The 22933-nt window shown below is 44.7% G+C and overlaps 1 protein-coding gene across 4 annotated transcripts in view; it reads right to left on the reverse strand.

Annotated features, from left to right (window-relative positions):
* Positions 1-22933, reverse strand: part of GNB3 (G protein subunit beta 3) — a 35857-nt gene that overhangs the window by 7715 nt on the left and 5209 nt on the right. For all 4 annotated transcript variants that reach the window (XM_069978851.1, XM_069978854.1, XM_069978853.1 and 1 more), the window contains exons 2-4: positions 1239-1305; positions 777-815; positions 570-676 (exon numbers count right to left, since the gene is read on the reverse strand). In XM_069978851.1, coding sequence (XP_069834952.1) covers positions 570-676; positions 777-815; positions 1239-1305 — 213 coding nt within the window. The remainder of the gene's footprint in view (positions 1-569; positions 677-776; positions 816-1238; positions 1306-22933) is intronic.

Genomic DNA, 22933 nt, shown 5'->3' on the forward strand with positions numbered 1-22933 from the left:
TGGACATGGCCATAATACAAATCTTCTATACGTAGAGCACATCACCAACCACTGGACATGGCCATAATACAAATCTTCTATACGTAGAACACATCACCAACCACTGGACATGGCCATAATACCAATCTTCTATACGTAGAACACATCTCCAACCACTGGACATGGCCATAATAAAAATCTTCTATACGTAGAGCACATCACCAACCACTGGACATGGCCATAATACAAATCTTCTATACGTAGAACACATCACCAACCACTGGACATGGCCATAATACAAATCTTCTATACGTAGAGCACATCACCAACCACTGGACATGGCCATAATACAAATCTTCTATACGTAGAACACATCACCAACCACTGGACATGGCCATAATACAAATCTTCTATACGTAGAGCACATCACCAACCACTGGACATGGCCATAATACCAATCTTCTATACGTAGAACACATCTCCAACCACTGGACATGGCCATAATAAAAATCTTCTATACGTAGAGCACATCTCCAACCACTGGACATGCCCATAATACAGTGTTGTTATATCCTATGTATAGTCGGTACCTTGAGTCAGTTGACCAATGCATTGCATAGATTTTAGCCAAGTGTCCGCGCAATGTTCTTCTAGTGCGCAACTGTATACGACCGACCACCTCCATCCCAGATGTGACCTGATGGAAAACATTATTAGGGGTCACTGCATCTTACTAGGGGAGCACAAATGGAGGGGAAGTCTGACAAATGAAAATAGATATTGGTCAGAAAACTCACCTGTTCCAGGGTTGTGTCTGCACATTGTTTTCTGGCATCCTGAAAGCAAACAATGAAGTTTTATGAGACGGCAGATACACCTTACTACTGCTAGAACAAGTAGGGATGAAGCTTAGTGTTATATACAGGAGAAATAGAAAACCTGGGCGGTGTACCTGTAATCTGTGAGCCTGTCTGCCTTTTCCAGTGGATCCTCCCTGTCCCTGAAAGGTCAGTCAAGGCTTTCCTTTCATCTACTTACTACTGTATGTACACGGTGGTGCCTTCTGATCATCAGTGCTGCCTGCTTGTAAATCATCCCCCAGCACAGTGCACTCTGAGGGGGGTGCCGATGTGAAGGCTAGATACACCTCTGCAGGCCTTGGTCCAGCAGCTATCTTAGTGTATAAGCAGCTTTATAGAACATCTTATACAAAAGCAAAACAAGCTGAGATCTAGTTTGGGGTAAGGTGGGCGACTTACCGCAATCTGCTTCTTCAGAGCTTCTGCTTCTTGACGTAGCTCCTCAAGCTCCCCCATCTTGACAGCTCTGCGGAGACAAAGAGGGAAAGAGAAGGTGAAAATAGTCAGAGATCAGAGAAGCGTTGAGGAGGCCACTATGAGGAAGCTGAGGAAATCTATCTCTGATCAGGTAGATTACACGGCCACAAGAATATTTTTGGATATTTGACTCTCTTGACATTTAAATGAACAACAAGGAAGAAGAAGATGCGAGGTTTCCTGATCTGCGAGGTTGGTTCAGTAAAGGGCCTGTTCTATGAGTGGTTCCACCTGTTGTAAGCCCCAGTATCTAGTGTCCACCTGTTGTAGTGTCCTAGTATCTAGTGTCCAACTGTTGTATTGTCCTAGTATCTTGGGAGAGTAAGAAGTTAGCTTGTACCTGTGTTTAGACTGATGCCGGACCACCTTCTGCCCTACAGTGTCAACTTTCCCATCCTAATAGGGTAATACAAGCTCCAGCCGTGGTTACCTGGGTGAAGCTAAGTGTCCGAGGGTGTCCCGGAGTTACCTAATACGTAGACCTTCTGGTATCTTGGTTCTATCCAGGCTAGTTACTCTGTGTATCAGGATACTGCCCTGCACTTTGTTCTCAGCGTGGGCTGAGTTGATCCCTGACTTTCTCCCTCTGTAGTGTCTAGCACTGCATAGTAGAAATAGTTGATCGACTAGAAAAACTATGTGTATCTGTCTGGTTCATACACGTGTGTTAGACTCCCTAACACAACTTAACTGTCCCGGACAAGGGTCCTGGCAGAGCCAGGCCCTGGCTTTGCTACAGCAGGGACTACTGTCAGGCTGAAGCTACACTTCCTCCAACCAAGTGACTACTTCCTACAGGGATGTGTAAAAGACCCTGTGAGTGGTGAAAAGGAATATGCGCAAAGAAGAGAAGAGAAAGGATAAGTCAGAAAAGAAGAGAATCTTAAGTAATTAAGTACAAGTACATATTATATAAGAAACAGTAACCCTTTGCTTACTTCAGCTGTGCAACAAAAAAAAGCTCACATAGAAAACACTGACATTGAGTGGTGAAATAACAAACTACCTTCATCACCACTTAGCTTTGAGTAAGAGGCTTTTTACGACAAGTGTCAAACACGAAACATCCGTGGTGGGACACCACACCAGTATCTAGCGTCCACCTGTTGTAGTGCCCCAGTATCTAGTGTTCCACCTGTTGTAGTGCCCCAGTATCTAGTGTTCCACGTGTTGTAGTGGCCATAGTATCTAGTGTTCCACCTGTTGTAGTGCCTTATTATCTGGTGTTCCATCTGTTGTAGTGCCCTAGTATATAGTGTTCCATGTGTTCTAGTACCCCAGTATCTAGTGTCCGCTTGTTATAGTGCCCTAGTATCTAGTGTTTCACCTGTTGTAGTATCTCAGTATCTAGTATATCACCTGTTGTGGTGCCCCAGTATCTAGTGTTCCACCTGTTTTAGTGCCTCAGTATCTATTGTCCACCTGTTGTAGTGCCCCAGTATCTATTGTCCACCTGTTATAGTGCCTTAGTATCTAGTGTCCCACCTATTGTAGTGCCCCAGTATTTAGTGTCCCACCTGTTGTATTGCCCCAGTATTTAGTGTCCCACCTGTTGAATTCCCCTAGTATCTATTGTCCACCTGTTATAGTGCCCCAGTATTTATTGTCCACCTGTTATAGTGCCTTAGTATCTAGTGTCCCACCTGTTGTAGTGCCCCAGTATTTAGTGCCCCACCTGTTGTAGATCCCCAGTATCTAGTGTTCCACCTGTTATAGTGTCCTAGTATCTAGTGTTCCACCTGTTGTAGTGCCCCAGTATCTAGTGTCCCAGCTTTTGTTGTGGCCCAGTATCTATTGTCCACCTGTTATAGTGCCTTAGTATCTATTGTCCACCTGTTATAGTGCCTTAGTATCTAGTGTCCCACCTGTTATAGTGCCTTAGTATCTAGTGTCCCACCTGTTGTAGTGCCCCAGTATTTAGTGTCCCACCTGTTGTTCTTGCTCGCACAGTACGGAGCTTGGAGAGAATGCTTTTACCGTACCACAAATGTATGCAGCAGGTTCTAGGGATCAGTCAAGGCCTGACTGTTCTACCACATATCAAACATGCCCCCAGATGATCCAGAGCCGGGTGTTCAGTGGTTTGTTACCCCGATCTGTTCCTGGTGTTTTATGTCTCTAGATGACGACTAGAGTCAGAATTCATTGAACTACTGAAAAATCTTCCCATATCCCAGTCCTAAACTCATCAAGGTATTAATGGACCCTCTTACCCTCAGGAACCCTCACAGATTTCGTAAACAAGTATTCATGGAAAACTGGACATGTGCCCCGTGAGGACGAGGAATCTTGCAGAGTACAGGTCTTTGACAGAACAAGAACAATACACAGAGATTCTATAGTGTGGTTGAGAGTGTGCGCCATGTACAGAAGAGCCCCTACACATAACAGACAACCATTGGCAGAGGATTCATAGCTGACACCGGTTGATATTAGATCGTTGTTTGAGTCTATGGCAGCTCACAGTGGTCTCTCTCTCTGCATTCGCCTCAGTCAAAACAAGCAAAATAATCTGAGGAGGATCGCATGCAACGGCTGGTCGCTCTATTCATACTATGCAAACTGAGCACTTTAAAACCCTGAACATTTGCCTAGTTTACCCATTTCAATTGAGCAGAGATCATAGGAGAGATGTTCTGTTACCACAGAGACAGATGATGCAAAGACATGTATACCGGCCAACCTGGGGCCCTGGTCAAAAAGAGCCCTGCTTAGTGACCCATGGGGCTACCTCACCTTAGCTTGGCAAGTATTAAAGGGGAACTATCAGCAGATTAGACCAATCTAACCTACTGATAGCCCCCTATTGCACTGGAGATGCCAAGGATGACTGTATGTCTCTTACCTTCCTCCTCAGCGCCGTTCCTTTGCAGTAAGTAGTTTGCTCCATGGTCCGGTAAGACTGTTAGGAGCACTGCCCACCTCCATAGCTCCAATCCGGCCTGCTCCATTGATTACAATTGGAGAGGGGTGGGCTGGACTAGGGGCGGATCGGCGCTATGGGGGCAGGCAGTGCTCTCAACGGGTGCCCCAGTGCTCCTAACAGTCTTACTATTTAAAGGAGAAGTCCGGTGAAAATTTTGTATTAAAGTATTGTATTGCCCCCCAAAAGTTATAGAAATCACCAATATGCACTTATTACAGGAAATGCTTATAAAGTGCTTTTTTCCCTGCACTTACTTTTACATCAAGGCTTCACTTCCTGAATAATATGGTGATGTTACTTCCTGGATAACATGGTGATGTCACTTCCTGGATAACATGGTGATGTCACTTCCTGGATAACATGGTGATGTCGCTTCCTGGATAACATGGTGATGTCACTTCCTGGATAACATGGTGATGTCACGACCCGACTCCCAGAGCTGTGCGGGCTGTGGCTGCTGGAGAGGATGATGGCAGGGGGATACTCAGTGTCCCTCCAGTGCCCTGTGTCCCTCAGTGTCCCCCTTCCATCATCCTCTCCAGCAGCCACAGCCCGCACAGCCCTGGGAGTCGGGTCGTGACATCACCATTTTATCCAGGAAGTGACATCACCATTTTATACAGGAAGTGACATCACCATGTTATCCAGGACGTGACATCACCATGTTTTCCAGGAACTGACATCAACATGTTATCCAGGAAGTAACCACCATGTTATCCAGGAAGTGACATCACCATGTTATCCAAGAAGTGACATCACCATGTTATCCAGGAAGTGACATCACCATGTTATCCAAGAAGTGAAGCCTTGATGCAGTAGTAAGTGCAGAGAAAAAAGCACTTTATAAGCATTTCCTGTAATAAGTGTATATTGGTGATTTGTATAAATTTTGGGGGGCAATACAATACTTTAGCAAAGAATTTTGCTGGACTTCTCCTTTAAATATTACTGAGCTGCTGTGAGGTGCAGTACCAGGCTTAACCACAAGCATATGTATGGCTCTGTTGAACAGAATTTGATGTCCTATCCTAAGGATATGCCATCATTATTACAGTCTATCCTCTTCATTGCATTTGTGGATCATTTATATGCTGCATCTACATACAATGGTTATTCCCAGAAACAACATGCAGCAGCCCAGAGCGGTCGTAGCAGGGGACAGAAGCTGCGTAGAGACTGGGTAACATGTGGGCACTTGTCGTGGTCAGGTTGGCACAAGGGCTTCCACAGGACTCTGCCATACTGGGTTGGCAGGGTCCGATTCTTTAGGTTATTCTGTAATGGCAGCCATGACATCTCCAGGCCTGGCCTGAGGACCTGGAAGGTCCCCGATGAGTTATCAGGTTTCTGCACAACATCTTTCCACAGTCTTTTGTCTCTGAATCGTAATAATCCCGTCTCCTGTAATTCCTCAGATTGGATTAGGTGTAATGTCCTTTGCCTTAGAGAAGTAACAGACCTAACTAATGGAGGCTGGCAGATTCGGTGCTCCTCATTCTCCATCACTCTATAGACTCCACTCAACTACAACAGTCTAGTTACTGAGAACAGAAAGGCGGGGCTACAAAGGCTCCTCCTACCAACTTACTCATGCTGCAGGTGAATGGGTTCCCTTCCTATAGTCAGTTAACAAGGCACAGAACACACTGTGCAGTCACACAGGATCAGTGTCACCAGATCAACAGAATCAACACATAAAACTGTGCAACATCATTGGAACATATCAGTAATAACACAAAGATCTGACAACCAATACATGGTGGGACACTGCACATCAGGGGCGTAGCTAGGATTCATGGGGCCCCATAGCAAAAAACTGTATGGGGCCCCCCTACACACTATATATATATATTCGGTGATGTGGCAAAAAAAAAAAAAAAAATCTCTTGTGGCCAGAGGCAGAATCCTGCGTGCAGCCACAACAGTGACTGGCAGAGGAGAAAGCCAATGTCTGCTTGTTCTGTCCATTCACTGTATTTAACTATAACAGCGTATTAGGAGCCTCATGGTTATATACATAGGTGCAGGAGCAGACTACCTTTTGCTTAACCCTTTATTTACTGAAGTGTGTAAGTGACCCAGTGTTCTCTTACATGCTGCAACACAAACAAAGGGTTAATACAGAAGACAATTAGCTTTCTGCACTACTCCTGCACGGATAACCCCTAACCTCTGCAGGAGCTCAGAGGTCAGAGGTTATCAGGGTAGTGAGGCAGAGAGCTAATTGTTAACCCTTTTTTGTGTTGCAGCATGTAAGAGAACACTGGGTTACACACTGCAGTACATAAGGGGTAAAGCAAAAGGACACAGGAGGCTCTTATCTTCCCTGGGGCCCCCTCCCTCCACGGGCCCCATAGCAACCGCCTTCCCTGCCTCTATGGTAGCTACGCCACTGCTGCACATACACAATTCCTAACTCCATCGATGGGTGAGTTTATTAGCAACCTGACCTCAGAATAATCCACCCAGCATTACAAAGAAGCTACAATGTTGCAGATACAGCCAGTCAGGGACTTATTTACATCAGCCATCTCAGAAGGGAGGTGGAGGAGACAGAGAGAAAAGCTCACATACAGATTTTTGTATTTTCAGAAGAAAGCATCTGCTCAGAACAGGGGGAAGGTGACTAAATAGATAATAACAAGTATGGAAAGAACTGTTAGTCTCACCATGGGCAGCAACATATCAAAAGTTATGTCTGAGTGGAATCCCCCTTTGGTGCTGAGATGTAGGGGGGGCTGTTTGCTAGGTGCCTCACATTGTACAGCTGCTTTAAAAGATCCTGTCCTGTCTGTAATGTGGGAAACTTTGGTGAGTTGAAATTTTATTTGAATAACAAAAAGAGTGAAAAATTCAAATATTAGTAATAATAGTGAGTGCAGCTCTGGAGTATAATACAGGATGTAACTTAGAATCAGTAATGTAATGTATGTAAACAGTGACCCCACCAGCAGAATGGTGAGTGCAGCTCTGAAGTATAATACAGGATGGAACTCAAGATCAGTAATGTAATGTATGTACACAGTGATCCCACCAGCAGAATAGTGAGTGCAGCTCTGAAGTATAATATAGGATCTAACTCAGGATCTGTACTAGATAATCAGGGATGTGGCTATAGATGTAGCAGTTGCTAGAAGCATTTTTACAATAATAAAATGTATTTCTGTAGTTCATTCACAAGAGAAAGGCAATGAAAAACAAAGTATTATTTTCTAATGTTCCTGTACACATCCCGAGATCTTGTGCAGCGTCTCGGCCGCCATCCTCCCACCCTGATAGCACAGGGATTGCTGGAGGTGCACATTAGTGGGGCCTTCATCTCTTCTGTAGAAACGATAATGCCGGATCTGGTTTTGGGCCAAATGTGTTATGAAAGTGTGCCCTGAGCAATGGAAAATGCAGTTCCTGGAATATTCCTTGAAGATTGCCATAAGTGAGAGGATTTTATGCTTTAACAATTGACTTTTATCATTTCTACCAACAATGAGGAAAAACCTTTTCATGGTGCTGCTCCGCCAGTGACTAAAACACTGAATCTGGAACATAAATCTCAAAGGGTCTGGATATTATGCAAACAATTTTTAATCTTTACAAAGCATCTATAATAAAAGATAAAGGCACTTAGCAAATAGTCTATTTAAAGCAAATGTACCATCTCATAACTGAAAAAAAAATAAAAATCACTAACATTTCGGGATTGGCACAGGGATCCCTATGGCACAATCCATTTTTCAGGTTCCCCTGCTCCCCCAGTGTAGTGATATCCCCTCCCCTCAGTGACACAGCCAGGCCTGATTCTAATGGTGGCACGTCACAGAGGGGATATCATGACACTGGGGGGCGCCAAGCCCGCCTCCAGTTCATAGAGTGGGCCGGTACACATGAAAAAAAAAAAAAAAAACGTGTTTGAAAAATTTACTGCGCCACCAGGATCTCCACGCTGACGCCGACAAGTTAGTGAAAAAATAATAATTTTCGGTTATGAGATGGCAATTTGCTTTAATAAAAATAAATCCTACCATTTTGTGTATACAGCTCCTGTGCAGTCCCATGCCTTTCTATGGTTACAGACGTCAAACTATCCCTGTGTATTCTCCTCTGTGTTACTCTGTTGTACTGTATGTCTGTAGGTTAGGAGAGAAGAGAAAGAACGGAAGTGGAGTAACACATGGCTGCAGGATCAGACTACACACGCTTTGTTTGTAGTCTGTTACCATGGAGACCAATACACCTGCACAAAAACTGTAAATACCAAACAGTAGGAAGGCTATTAGAAAAGTTTATCAATCTTTTATTTTAGATGTATTTGGGTAGGGATGAGCAAATTTACAGAAAGTTCACATCTGTATTTATGTTTTCTAAGCAGCCCTAGGGCTTTTTCAGCCACTGGGAACCAAGTGTCCAGCATTCAGGGTTTCTTGAACCCGAAGTTACTGTAGGTTCACGTATGACTATAATAAAACTATAAAAAAGGTTGGTTGCAAAAGTATATATAGTTCCACAAAGTAGTTACATCTGACAAAGTCATTCCCTATCCACAGCATAGAAACATAGAGGGAATAGCCAGCTCAGGCTGCTTTTACACTTTTTTTTTTTACAAAAATGCAGCAGCCAGATGAGTCAATGTGAGTCCATGGAATTTTATGAAATGCCATACATACATACATGGCCTTTTTCTCTCCTCTCTATTGCTTTTTTTAGCAGTTTTTTTGTGCCATTTTTTTGTATACACAGTATGGTAAGGGTTGGCTGTTTTTTCCTGTGAGCGTTTCTCTCTCATTGGCTTCGATGGAATTTCTTCAGTTTGTCTCAAAAACACCAAAGTCAAAAATATCAGTAAAAAACACCACAAAAAAGCAGAGTCCAAGAGCATCCTCACAGTGACATGGTGTCTGATCTTCCCTGCCATCGTCCTGGCCATTTTCTGATTGCAGGGTAGCTGAAGGATCTTTTGGGTCTTAGCCAATCTAGATCAGCCCTGCAGTGAACATTCGGGAGAAGGGGGGGGGGCTGTAAAATGTTTTTATGCCCTCATAGGGGCACAATATAATAAAAGAAAAAAAATATACAAAGAAGAACATGATTGGTTTAAATCACTGTTCACACCTTTTATCTCTTCCATAAAGGAATACAGTCGTAACAGAAAGTGGACACAAAAAAAAACCATTTAATATTAATAAAAAGAATGAGTTAAAATTAAATAAACGTGAAAAAAATAATTTTCTTTTATTTATTTACACTGAAATATATATATAAAAAAAGTTTGACATAAAACTAAGGCCCCAGGTATCACAAAAAGATGCAACATTGTTTGAATAGCCAAAATAAAAAAAAATGGAGGAAACTGGTCCCAATCTAGGAGCAGATTATGGAGACAATTTCCAAAGCGTCTCCTTTAAAGATGAGCGAACTTCGAGCATGCTTAAAAGTTAGTTGCATAAGTATACATACCCTTTAATTGTATAATAAAGGAAGGAGACTAGAGATAAGCGAACCTCGAGCATGCCTGAGTCCATCCGAACCCGATCGTTCAGCATTTGATTAGCGGTGGCTGCTGAAGTTGGATAAAGCCCTAAGGCTATGTGGAAAACATGGATATATAGTCATTGGCTGTATCCATGTTTTCCAGACAACCTTAGAGCTTTATCCAACTTCAGCAGCCCCAGCTAATCAAATGCCGAACGTTCGGGTTCGGATGGACTGGAGCATGCTTGAGGTTCGCTAATCTCTAGTCTCCTTCCTTTTTTATACAGTTAAAGGGTATGTATACTTATGCAACTAACCTTTTTCCATTTTTTGCACAGGGGCATGATAACAGCCACACGAGAGGTACGGTACGGGCTTTGCTAATAGTCTTTATATAAAGGTCTGTGTTATTTGGTGTAAGGCCAGGTTCACATGTTCAGGATTTTAATTGCAGTTATTGAATACAAAGCTGGGAATGGATTTGATAAGCAGAGAAGTCTCAGTCTTTTCTTTATCATTCATTCCTGGCTTTGTAAGCAATAATTGCTTTTAAAAACCCATTATTGCAGCCTATAAAAAAAAAAAAACCTTAAAGTGTATGTATACTTTTGCAACTTTTATATTACTAAAATGCATCTATAATAAGAGAACGTTTTTATTTTTTAATAACATTCTATTGAAAGTCTTAAAGGGAACCTGCCAAACTGAAAATGCTGTCTAATCTGCAGGCATGGTGTTATAGAGAAGGAGGAGCGGAGCAGACTGATATATACACTCACCGGCCACTTTATTAGGTACACCATGCTAGTAACGGGTTGGACCCCCTTTTGCCTTCAGAACTGCCTCAATTCTTGGTGGCATAGATACAACAAGGTGCTGGAAGCTTCCTCAGAGATTTTGGTCCATATTGACATGGTGGCATCACACAGTTACCGCAGATTTGTCGGCTGCACATCCATGATGCCAATCTCCCGTTCCACCACATCCCAAAGATGCTCTATTGGATTGAGATCTGGTGACTGTGGAGGCCATTGGAGTACAGTGAACTCATTGTCATGTTCAAGAAACCAGTCTGAGATGATTCTAGCTTTATGACATGGCGCATTATCCTGCTGAAAGTAGCCATCAGATGTTGGGTACATTGTGGTCATAAAGGGATGGACATGGTCAGCAACAATACTCAGGTAGGCTGTGGCGTTGCAACGATGCTCAATTGGTACCAAGGGGCCCAAAGAGTGCCAAGAAAATATTCCCCACACCATGACACCACCACCACCAGCCTGAACCGTTGATACAAGGCAGGATGGATCCATGCTTTCATGTTGTTGACGCCAAATTCTGACCCTACCATCCGAATGTCGCAGCAGAAATCGAGACTCATCAGACCAGGCAACGTTTTTTCCAATCTTCTACTGTCCAATTTCGATGAGCTTGTGCAAATTGTAGCCTCAGTTTCCTGTTCTTAGCTGAAAGGAGTGGCACCCGGTGTGGTCTTCTGCTGCTGTAGCCCATCTGCCTCAAAGTTGGAGGTACTGTGCGTTCAGAGATGCTCTTCTGCCTACCTTGGTTGTAACGGTTGGCTATTTGAGTCACTGTTGCCTTTCTATCAGCTTGAACCAGTCTGCCCATTCTCCATTGACCTCTGGCATCAACAAGGCATTTCCGCCCACAGAACTGCCGCTCACTGGATGTTTTTTCTTTTTCGGACCATTCTCTGTAAACCCTAGAGATGGTTGTGCGTGAAAATCCCAGTAGATCAGCAGTTTCTGAAATACTCAGACCAGCCCTTCTGGCACCAACAACCATGCCACGTTCAAAGGCACTCAAATCACCTTTCTTCCCCATACTGATGCTCGGTTTGAACTGCAGGAGATTGTCTTGACCATGTCTACATGCCTAAATGCACTGAGTTGCCGCCATGTGATTGGCTGATTAGAAATTAAGTGGTAACGTGCAGTTGGACAGGTGTACCTAATAAAGTGTCCGGTGAGTGTAGTTGTGTGGGAAAAGTTCCAGGATAATTTGTCATTCGTTCATGTAAATCTCTGATCATTCTGAGCATGTGGGCGGCCCTACTTAGTGATTGACAGCTGTATGACTGCTCACATGACTACTTTGCACTTTATTTAGCTAACTAGTCAAGTGGGCGGTGAAGTGAATGACTGATAACTCTCTCTACATGCACACTTATACACACAGATAGCTGTACGACTGCCCATGTTATGCTTGGCTGTTGGGAATTATGGGAATTGTAGTTTTGTAATTACAGGAGGGCTGCAGGTTCTGCATCGCTGCTTTAAGGGCAGGTTCACACCAGTGTATGAGAACACATCTGTATTTTAGTCTCACTGCAGCTGCACATGCCTCGAGGCCCACCGACAATCTTCTGATGGGCCCCCGAGTGATGTGCAGCTGCAGGGCCAGTGAGAGCACTAAAAACAAAAAAAACAAAAACTCCCACAGGCTCCCCCGTCATTGGCACAGGCAGTGTGTGTTACAGGGCTGTCTGCCCGGAAATCCTGGCCGCCTGTAGGGAGGCCTCTGCCGGGAGAGAGTACAGGGGAGAGCAGAGCTGGAAGACCAGCAGTGATGGGGGAGAGTGTGGGAGGTGAGATTTGTTTTAAATCTACCAATGGGGGAGGATGCTGGAGGATAAGCGGGGTGATGCTGGAGGGTTGGGGAAGTGATGAGGGAGGATTAGGGTGATGTTGCTGGAGGATTTGGGGAGTGATGAGAGAGGATTGGGGGAGTGATGCTGGAGGATGAGGGGAGTGATGCTGGAGGATAAGGGGAGTGATGCTGGAGGATAAGGGGAGTGATGCTGGAGGATGAGGGGAGTGATGAGAGAGGATTGGGGGAGTGATGCTGGAAGATAAGGGGAGTGATGCTGGAGGATGAGGGGAGTGATGAGGGAGGATTGGGGAGTGATGAGGGTGGATGAGGGGAGTGATGCTGGAGGATGAGGGGAGTGATGAGGGAGGATTGGGGAGTGATGCTGGAGGATGAGGGGAGTGATGCTGGAGGATGAGGGGAGTGATGAGAGAGGATTGGGGGAGTGATGCTGGAGGATGAGGGGAGTGATGAGAGAGGATTGGGGGAGTGATGCTGGAGGATGAGGGGAGTGATGAGGGAGGATTGGGGGAGTGATGCTGGAGGATGAGGGGAGTGATGAGAGAGGATTGGGGGAGTGATGCTGGAGGATGAGGGGAGTGATGCTGGAGGATTTGGGGAGCGATGAGAGAGGATTGGGGGAGTGATGCTGGAGGATGAGGGGAGTGATGAGGGAGGATTGGGGGAGTGATGCTGGAGGATAAGGGGAGTGATGCTGGAGGATGAGGGGAGTGATGCTGGAGGATAAGGGGAGTGATGCTGGAGGATGAGGGGAGTGATGCTGGAGGATAAGGGGAGTGATGCTGGAGGATTAGGGGAGTGATGCTGGAGGATGAGGGGAGTGATGCTGGAGGATGAGGGGAGTGATGAGAGAGGATTGGGGAGTGATGAGAGAGGATTGGGGGAGTGATGCTGGAGGATGAGGGGAGTGATGCTGGAGGATAAGGGGAGTGATGCTGGAGGATGAGGGGAGTGATGAGAGAGGATTGGGGGAGTGATGCTGGAGGATGAGGGGAGTGATGCTGGAGGATGAGGGGAGTGATGCTGGAGGATGAGGGGAGTGATGAGGGAGGATTGGGGGAGTGATGCTGGAAGATAAGGGGAGTGATGCTGGAGGATGAGGGGAGTGATGAGAGAGGATTGGGGGAGTGATGCTGGAGGATAAGGGGAGTGATGCTGGAGGATGAGGGGAGTGATGCTGGAGGATAAGGGGAGTGATGCTGGAGGATAAGGGGAGTGATGCTGGAGGATGAGGGGAGTGATGCTGGAGGATAAGGGGAGTGATGCTGGAGGATAAGGGGAGTGATGCTGGAGGATGAGGGGAGTGATGAGGGAGGATTGGGGAGTGATGAGGGTGGATGAGGGGAGTGATGCTGGAGGATAAGGGGAGTGATGCTGGAGGATAAGGGGAGTGATGCTGGAGGATGAGGGGAGTGATGCTGGAGGATGAGGGGAGTGATGCTGGAGGATGAGGGGAGTGATGAGAGAGGATTGGGGGAGTGATGCTGGAGGATTGGGGAGTGATGAGGGTGGATGAGGGGAGTGATGCTGGAGGATGAGGGGAGTGATGAGGGAGGATTGGGGAGTGATGAGGGTGGATGAGGGGAGTGATGCTGGAGGATAAGGGGAGTGATGCTGGAGGATAAGGGGAGTGATGCTGGAGGATGAGGGGAGTGATGCTGGAGGATGAGGGGAGTGATGCTGGAGGATGAGGGGAGTGATGAGAGAGGATTGGGGGAGTGATGCTGGAGGATTGGGGAGTGATGAGGGTGGATGAGGGGAGTGATGCTGGAGGATAAGGGGAGTGATGCTGGAGGATGAGGGGAGTGATGCTGGAGGATGAGGGGAGTGATGAGGGAGGATTGGGGGAGTGATGCTGGAGGATCAGGGGAGTGATGTTGAAGGATTGGGGGAGTGTTGCTGGAGGATGAGGGGAGTGATTAAGGAGGATTGGGGGGTGATGAGGGAGGATTGGGGGGTGATGCTGGAGGATGAGGGGAGTGATGCTGGAGGATGAGGGGAGTGATGAGAGAGGATTGGGGAGTGATGAGAGAGGATTGGGGGAGTGATGCTGGAGGATGAGGGGAGTGATGCTGGAGGATAAGGGGAGTGATGCTGGAGGATGAGGGGAGTGATGAGAGAGGATTGGGGGAGTGATGCTGGAGGATGAGGGGAGTGATGCTGGAGGATGAGGGGAGTGATGCTGGAGGATGAGGGGAGTGATGAGGGAGGATTGGGGGAGTGATGCTGGAAGATAAGGGGAGTGATGCTGGAGGATGAGGGGAGTGATGAGAGAGGATTGGGGGAGTGATGCTGGAGGATAAGGGGAGTGATGCTGGAGGATGAGGGGAGTGATGCTGGAGGATAAGGGGAGTGATGCTGGAGGATAAGGGGAGTGATGCTGGAGGATGAGGGGAGTGATGCTGGAGGATGAGGGGAGTGATGCTGGAGGATTGGGGGAGTGATGAGAGAGGATTGGGGAGTGATGCTGGAGGATGAGGGGAGTGATGCTGGAGGATGAGGGGAGTGATGAGGGAGGATTGGGGGGTGATGCTGGAGGATTGGGGGAGTGATGCTGGAGGATGAGGGGAGTGATGCTGGAGGATGAGGGGAGTGATGCTGGAGGATGAGGGGAGTGATGAGGGAGGATTGGGGAGTGATGAGGGTGGATGAGGGGAGTGATGCTGGAGGATAAGGGGAGTGATGCTGGAGGATAAGGGGAGTGATGCTGGAGGATGAGGGGAGTGATGCTGGAGGATGAGGGGAGTGATGCTGGAGGATGAGGGGAGTGATGAGAGAGGATTGGGGGAGTGATGCTGGAGGATTGGGGAGTGATGAGGGTGGATGAGGGGAGTGATGCTGGAGGATAAGGGGAGTGATGCTGGAGGATGAGGGGAGTGATGCTGGAGGATGAGGGGAGTGATGAGGGAGGATTGGGGGAGTGATGCTGGAGGATCAGGGGAGTGATGTTGAAGGATTGGGGGAGTGTTGCTGGAGGATGAGGGGAGTGATTAAGGAGGATTGGGGGGTGATGAGGGAGGATTGGGGGGTGATGCTGGAGGATGAGGGGAGTGATGCTGGAGGATGAGGGGAGTGATGAGGGAGGATTGGGGGGTGATGCTGGAGGATTGGGAGGTGCTGCTGGAGGATGAGGGGAGTGATGAGGGAGGATTGGGAGGTAATGCAATGCTGGTGAGTGAGGAGAGACACTAAACAGGGGGCCATCTACTATATAGGGGATGAACAGAGGGCACACTGATGCAGAGCATGGGTCCCATGCTGGTGGGTTGGGGGGGGGGGGGGGCAGGTTGGGTAGACAGCCCAGGGCCCGGGGTACATATAATCCACCACTAATACAGATTCTGTCTAGTTGCCAGCGCTCTGCCTCCCTGCTCTTCTATAGTAGCAAATGGCTTTCCTCAATGCCAGAGATCAGGTATGGCATCCAAAAAAACTACTTAGTGCTGAAGAGGAAGAAGCTTGTATAGTAGCAGGGAATAGCAGAGCGTCTCCTGCACAAATCTACACAGAGCTACATAGCACCAGGAGCGGCACAGGAGTCGCTCTGCTATTCTGTATACAGTGCTAATGTGTACACACTCAGCACAGCAATGTGTATTTAGGATTGGGGGGGGGGGGGGGGGGGGGGCTTTTCACCTGTTGTTTTCTATAAGAAACAAGCTAAACCGGTTAATCAAGTATATTAGAAAAAAGTTGTGAATTGTCTGAATTTTTCAAATAATAAAAAAAGACACAAAAATAACAGTTACACTTTAAGCCTTTCATTACATAGTTACCATGCCTGTGTTTACACAAAGAGGTTTCCTTTCATACAGACTGTGGGCAACGTGTCTCCATCTTTGATTTTAAATGTAAATGTGGCTTTTACTACATTCTCATAGTGGAATGAGAATCCAGGACCATAGACTGTAATTGTACTGAGTATCACAGCGGATTTCACAGTGAAACTCGATATCCGCTGCGAATATGGTACGTGTGAACGCACCCTAAATTAAAAAAAAATTTTTTTAAAACATAAAGCCATCCCATATTAAAAGTGTATATTGTGCCTTTTTCTAAGTTTTTAAATAAAAAGTGTAAAAAAAAACCAAAACATGAAAATTTGATTTGTTAAAATAGAACATTATCCAAAGTGCACAGTGAATGGCGTAAACGTAAAAAAAAAAAAAAAGCCAGAATTGCGTTTGTTTTCGTCATATCTAACAAAAAAAAAATTATAAAAAATTGACCAAAAGGTCAGATCTATGCCAAATAAAAACTACAGATTTTGGTAACAAAAACAAATACAAACATAGACAGAAATGTAATAAAAAGTTGGAAAACGTGACAGAAATCTATACAAATTGAGCATCATTGTGAATTGCATTTTAGTCCAGCAAAAAACAAGCCCTTAAATCCATGGGTCATTGAATTAAAAAAGGAAAACATTTAAATACAAGTTTTTTTTTCTAATTTCTTAAAGGGGTACTCTAAAGCAAAAATATGTTTTCAAATCAACTAGTTCCAGAAAGTTACATGGAAATGTAAATTACTTTTATTTAAAACTCTACAGTCTTCCAGTACTTATCAGCTGCTGTATATCCTGCAGGAAGTGGTGTATTCTTTCCAGTCTGACACAGTGCTCTCTGCTGCCACCTCTGTCCAGGAGAGATTTTCTATGCTTTGGACAGTTCCTGAGATGGACAGAGATGGCAGCAGAGAGCACTGTGTCAGACTGGAAAGAATACACCACTTCCTGCAGGACATACTGCAGCTGATCAGTGCTGGAAGAGTTTAGATTTTTAAATACAAATCTATATAACTTTCTGAAACCAGATGATTTGAAATAAAACGATTTTTGCTTTTAGGGTGAGAACACTTTAAAACTCTACAGTCTTCCAGTACTTATCAGCTGCTGTATATCCTGCAGGATGTGGCGTATTCTTTTCAGTCTGACACAGTGCTCTCTGCTGCCACCTCTGTCCATGTCAGGAACTGTCCAGAGCAGGAGAGGTTTTCTATGGGGATTTGCTGCTGCTCTGGACAGTTCCTGACATGCACAGAGGTGGCAGCAGAGAGCACTGTGTCAGACTGGAAAAAATCCACCACTTCCTGTAGTACATACAGCAGTTGATAAGTACTGGAAGACTTAAGATTTTTAAATATAAATAATTTACAAATCTAAATAACTTTCTGGAACGAATTGATTTTAAACTATATATTTATTATTTTATTTTATTTTATTTTTTGCTTTGAGTACCCCTTTAAGGACTTGGAAACTATATTTTTTGCATTCAGTATTTAGTAAATACTTTTGTATTTTTCAAATAGAAGTGATTTTACAAATCTGTACAACTTTCTGCCACCAGTTGATTAAAAAAATTGAATTACCCCTTTAAGTCATGTCCAAAAATACATGATACAGCCATATAATCATCCCCTGTGACGGCGTCCCCCAATCTATGGCTTCAAAAGAAAAGGTTTCCCACAGTATCCAGAATGAAAGTAGTGTGCTTATTCACACATCAGGGTACACAAAAAAATGCAACGCTTCGGCCTACTGGCCTATGTCAAGTACGATCTATGGCCGAAGGCTGTAAGGGCATGATGGGAGTTGTAGTTTGCCAACAGCTGGAGGGCCGCCGCTGCCCCATGATCTCCTGCTGTCGTTCCTAGACCCGCGCTATCTAGTAAACATGACCCCCTTTAGTCCTGCGTTTCTGAGCCTCTTAATTTCCCCTTCTTAAATTTTTCCTGGAAGTGGCCGCTCGGATGGCATCAGCGGCCCCCGCGTAAATCCTGCATTAATTACCAAATCCCTTCACCCGTCAATCACTGGTGTTTTCGCTTCTGTCGCCGCGTTGTTTACGTCCCGTGTCACTGCTGCCGCTGCCTCTCCTCCTCGCCATTTGGATGCAGCTTATTTAAAAAAAAAATCCAGGGTTTGTGGCGTATAAACTTTCACTAGGCCGAGCTCAAGACTCGACAGATGGCGGCCTCTCTGCCTCTTTAAGCAGATAAATGAATTTCGCAATTTTCTAAAGCTGCAAATGCAGGGACTGGTGTGATATGAAGATGTGTATCCGATGCCAGACGTCACGTAACAGTGAGACATAGACTAATCTGGGGACCAGGAGGATCAGGGGGGCACGCAGGGATGTAGCAGAGCTCAATTTGTCACTTAATTCTTTACGGCTGAGTGACTTAAGATAATGCTGTAGGTTCGCTTGCAGTTCTATGTAACATCAGAGATATTACGCCGATTTAGCTCTGCTACATCTATAAAAAGGCATATGACTAACGACAAAGGGGGAGATTTATCAAACTGGTATGAAGTAGAGCTGGCTCAGTTGCCCCTAGCAACCAATCTGATTCCTCCTTTCATTTTTCAAAGAATCTGTAAGGAATGAAAAGTGCAATCTAATTGGTTGCTAGGGGCAACTAAGAAAGTTCTACTTTACACCAGTTTGATAAATCTCCCCCATGGTGTAAAGTGAAACTGGCTCAGTTGCCCCTAGTAACCAATCAGATTCCACCTTTCATTTTCCAAAGAGTCTGTGAGAAATGAAAGGTGGAATCTGATTGGTTGCTAGGGGCAACTGATCCAGTTTCCCTTTACACCATGTTTGATATATCTCCGCCAAAGTGTTCTCACCCTAAAAGCAAAAATCGTTTTATTTCAAATCATCTGCTTTCAGAAAGTTATATAGATTTGTATTTAAAAATCTAAACTCTTCCAGCACTGATCAGCTGCAGTATGTCCTGCAGGAAGTGGTGTATTCTTTCCAGTCTGACACAGTGCTCTCTGCTGCCATCTCTGTCCATCTCAGGAACTGTCCAAAGCATAGAAAATCTCTCCTGGACAGATTTTTTTAAAAATAGAATTAAATCTATATATACAAATCTATATAACTTTCTGAAACCAGCTGGTTTGAAAGAAAAATAATTTTGCCGGAGTATCCCTTTAAGACTTCCTTATGCATTCAATAGGTCATATGGATGGGGGTCATCTTCTTGAAACAACCCCCTGAAGCCCAATATACCAAATTCTACCTAAATCTAACCCAAAGTCAATAGAGAAGCTGGGATATGAGGCGCTGTTTACAAAGTCCTCCACAGGCTTTAGCTGTCCTAGTGCTGGATATGACATGTGAGTGTGATGCAGGTCATGGGATCTAATAATAATAATAATAATATTTATTTATTTCTATAGCGCCAACAGATTCCGCAGGGATCTATAGATTTTAAACAATTTTGTTAGTAAATGATATTAACCATCTATAAGTAATGGCGGAGTAATAGCTAATACAGCTTATCAGTTCAAGGAGGCAGCATACAGCAGCATAGATCTCAGCTTCATGTGAGTAAAACTGGGAAATTGGGATCCACAATGAAGACACCTGAGTTTTGAGTACGCGTTCATTATGCGGTAGTGGTCAATAAACAAGATAAGCCAAAAAAAGAGTAGATGGCTGAAGTGAATTAAAGGGGTTATCCAGCGCTACAAAAACATGGCCACTTTTCCCCCTACTGTTGTCTCCAGTTCAGGTGCGGTTTGCAAAGCAAAGGAGTTTCTAAACCCCACCCAATCTGGAGACAACAATAGGGGGAAAGTGGCCATGTTTTTATAGCGCTGGATTACCCCTTTAATCCTTTAGCCCCTTTAAATATACTGGTTGGGATTTTAGGGAAAGTTAGTAGTTTCCACATGAGGTAAGGAATTGTAGCTTCACTACAGTTGAATTCCTTTAAATTTGATATTACTAATGTTAATATGCTAAGTACTATACAGCTAGCTTCAGCTTATGATGCTTTAGTGGAGGCAGCCATTTTTGTGTAGAGCCAATATTCTTTGGTGGGGGCCATTTCAGTGGCCTATATTATAAAGGCTGAAATTCTGAATGGCCTTAATCTGTGTAGGTTACAGCATCTGACAAGAAGGTTTGTGGACCTGTATTTTCCAGTCAAGATTCCAATAAGGTGGGGTGACAACCCTTGTGACACGGTAATGGCGGGTCTATTGGTCACGCAGTTTATAAAGGGAGAAACTTGAATAAAGCAAAATGAATGGTTTCTTTTTAGCTTATTGGTCAGGAGGGATCACATGATAGGTCAGGTTTAAATACAGAATTTAAATAATTTCCCTGTTATTAGTGAGCAATGTGGTAGGTCACATGTCTGATAGAAGGGGTGGAGCTAAACTAGTGTCCATCATCAGAGCCTACCAGCAGAGAATCAGCTATGTGGAGAAAAAGACTTGAAATAACACAAAATCCGAGAAAAAAAACGGTGAAGCAAAAATATTTACAAAATGACAAAATATAATAAATGAATTTAAAGCGTGACGTTTTGTTAAAATGCAGTTGCCCTTTAAGTGTCTAAAAAACTGTGTATATAGGGATTAAGACATCCTATGTAGCCAGCCTTTAAAGGGGCATGCTGGAGAAAATCTTTACTTTTCAAATCAACTGGTTTCAGAAAGTTATACAGATTTGTAATTTACTTCTATTTAAAAATCTTACGGTTTTCTATACTTATCAGCCGCTGTATGTCCTGCAGGAAGAGGTGTATTTTTTCCAGTCTGACACAGTGTTCTCTGCTGCCACCTCTGTCCATGTCAGGAACTGTCCAGAGCAGGAGAGGTTTTCTATGGGGATTTGCTGCTCTTCTGGACAGTTCCTGACATGGACAGAGGTGGCAGCAGAGAGCAGTGTGTCAGACTGGAAAGAATACACAACTTCCTGCGGGGCATACAGCAGCTGATAAGTACTGGAAGAGTTGAGATTTTAAATATTAGTAAATGTCATATCTGTATAACTTTCTGTAACCAGTTGATTTTGAAGAAAAAGATTTCGCCGTGGAACCCCTTTAAGGGCCAGCTACATAGGGTGTCTTAATCCCTATATAAAAGGACACTGGTTGATCTCAGGCAGATCAACCAAAAACACCACAGAGACACCATCAAGTGTCTCGGCGTCAGTGTATTCTAGGACATTGCCCCCTGGCAAATATGCAAAAAAAAAAACACTCCACACTGATGAGGGACAAATACCCCGAAACAGCTGTCTGTGGATAGATACCTTGCTTAGGGGGTTTCCCTGACTGGAGACATTCCTTGGCTTGGTTGTTCCCTCCCGGAGGGAAGGTCTGGCTAGCTCACTACGTTGAGACTCTGATGGTGTCTCTGGAGTGGTTTTTTTTTTGCATATTTGATTTCCCAGGGGGCAATGTCCTAGGATATACTGACATCGAGACACGTGATGGTGTCTCTGTGGTGTTTTTGGTTGATCTCCCTGAGGTCAACCAGCGTCCTTTTACATGCACTTACTATCATTGCTCCCACTAGCAAGAATCCTACTCCACACTGATGAGGGGCAAACACCCTGAAACAGCTGTCTCTGGATGGATACCTTGCTTGTGTGGTTTCCTTGACTGGAGACATTCCTTGGCTTGGTTGTTCCTTCCCGGACGAAGGTCTGGCTAGTTCACTGATGATGAGACTCTGATGGTGTCTCTGGACTGTGTTTTTTTTTTTTGCATAATCAATACCTATATATACAGTTTTTTCAGACACTTAAAGGGCAACTTCATTTTAACAAAACTTCACGCTTTGAATCTATACATTAAAGGTAAGTCCAGTCAGTTTGGAGGATGCTGCCGGTTTCCATTAGAGTGTAAGCTCCAGGGGGCAGGGATCTCCAGCAAATATTTGCACTTTAGCCCGTGTTTGCCTATGGAGCTTTATCAACACGAGCGGTGGCAATATTTACGCATATTGTCCTGGACTGTATATGGCTGACATCACCGGTACAGGTGGACAGGTATTACATATCCTAACGCTGACATCGTCTCGGCGTGCTAACAACCTACACGACAAGTATAAAATATACAAATACATGTCAGCGGCTAGAAAGACAGGAGACAGGTAAACAGCTCCGCCATGACACATCATACATGCAAATCACAGTCACGGGTGCAGGGATAATCCCTGTGACCAACGCATAGGAAAATGACAGCAGCTCTTCCCACTAACATGGAGGTTTTGCATGAGACGGTTATAAATTGTACAGATAAACAAGACAAACAAATATTTCTAGTCCTTGGGGGACATTTATGATCAGTGGGGCAGTTGCCCGTAGCAACCAATCAGATTGCTTCTTTCATTTTAAAAAAAGGCCTCTGAGAAATGAAAGCTGGAATCTGATTGGTTGCTATGGGCAACTGCTCCGTTATTTAATTGTATATGGTATGATAAATTTTCTCCACTATGTATATAGCTCCAACATAGTCTGGAGCGCTGTACACCAATCACATACTGGACCTTGTGTACATATAGGAATAAGCAGCCAATTGGGTTGTAGCTTGTTAAGGCCCAAACTGCCTGTATCTATATGAGGCTGGGTGCCATGTTATTGCAGTCATGCCGGGAGTTGTAGTGTTCTATGTATAGTGTATAATAGAATTGGATTATGATCATGGCCAATAGTCAGGTCTGGGGAGAGGTGGGTGGGGTGGGTTTTGTTATAGTGATATTGGTGGTTGTAGTATTCCAATAATAGGTTTGTATTATGGTCATGTCCAGTGGTCGGTCATGCTGGGTGTTGTAGTTCTGTAG

This window comes from Dendropsophus ebraccatus, chromosome 8 (assembly GCF_027789765.1).
Source record: "Dendropsophus ebraccatus isolate aDenEbr1 chromosome 8, aDenEbr1.pat, whole genome shotgun sequence".
In the NCBI taxonomy this organism is placed as follows: Eukaryota; Metazoa; Chordata; class Amphibia; order Anura; family Hylidae; genus Dendropsophus; species Dendropsophus ebraccatus.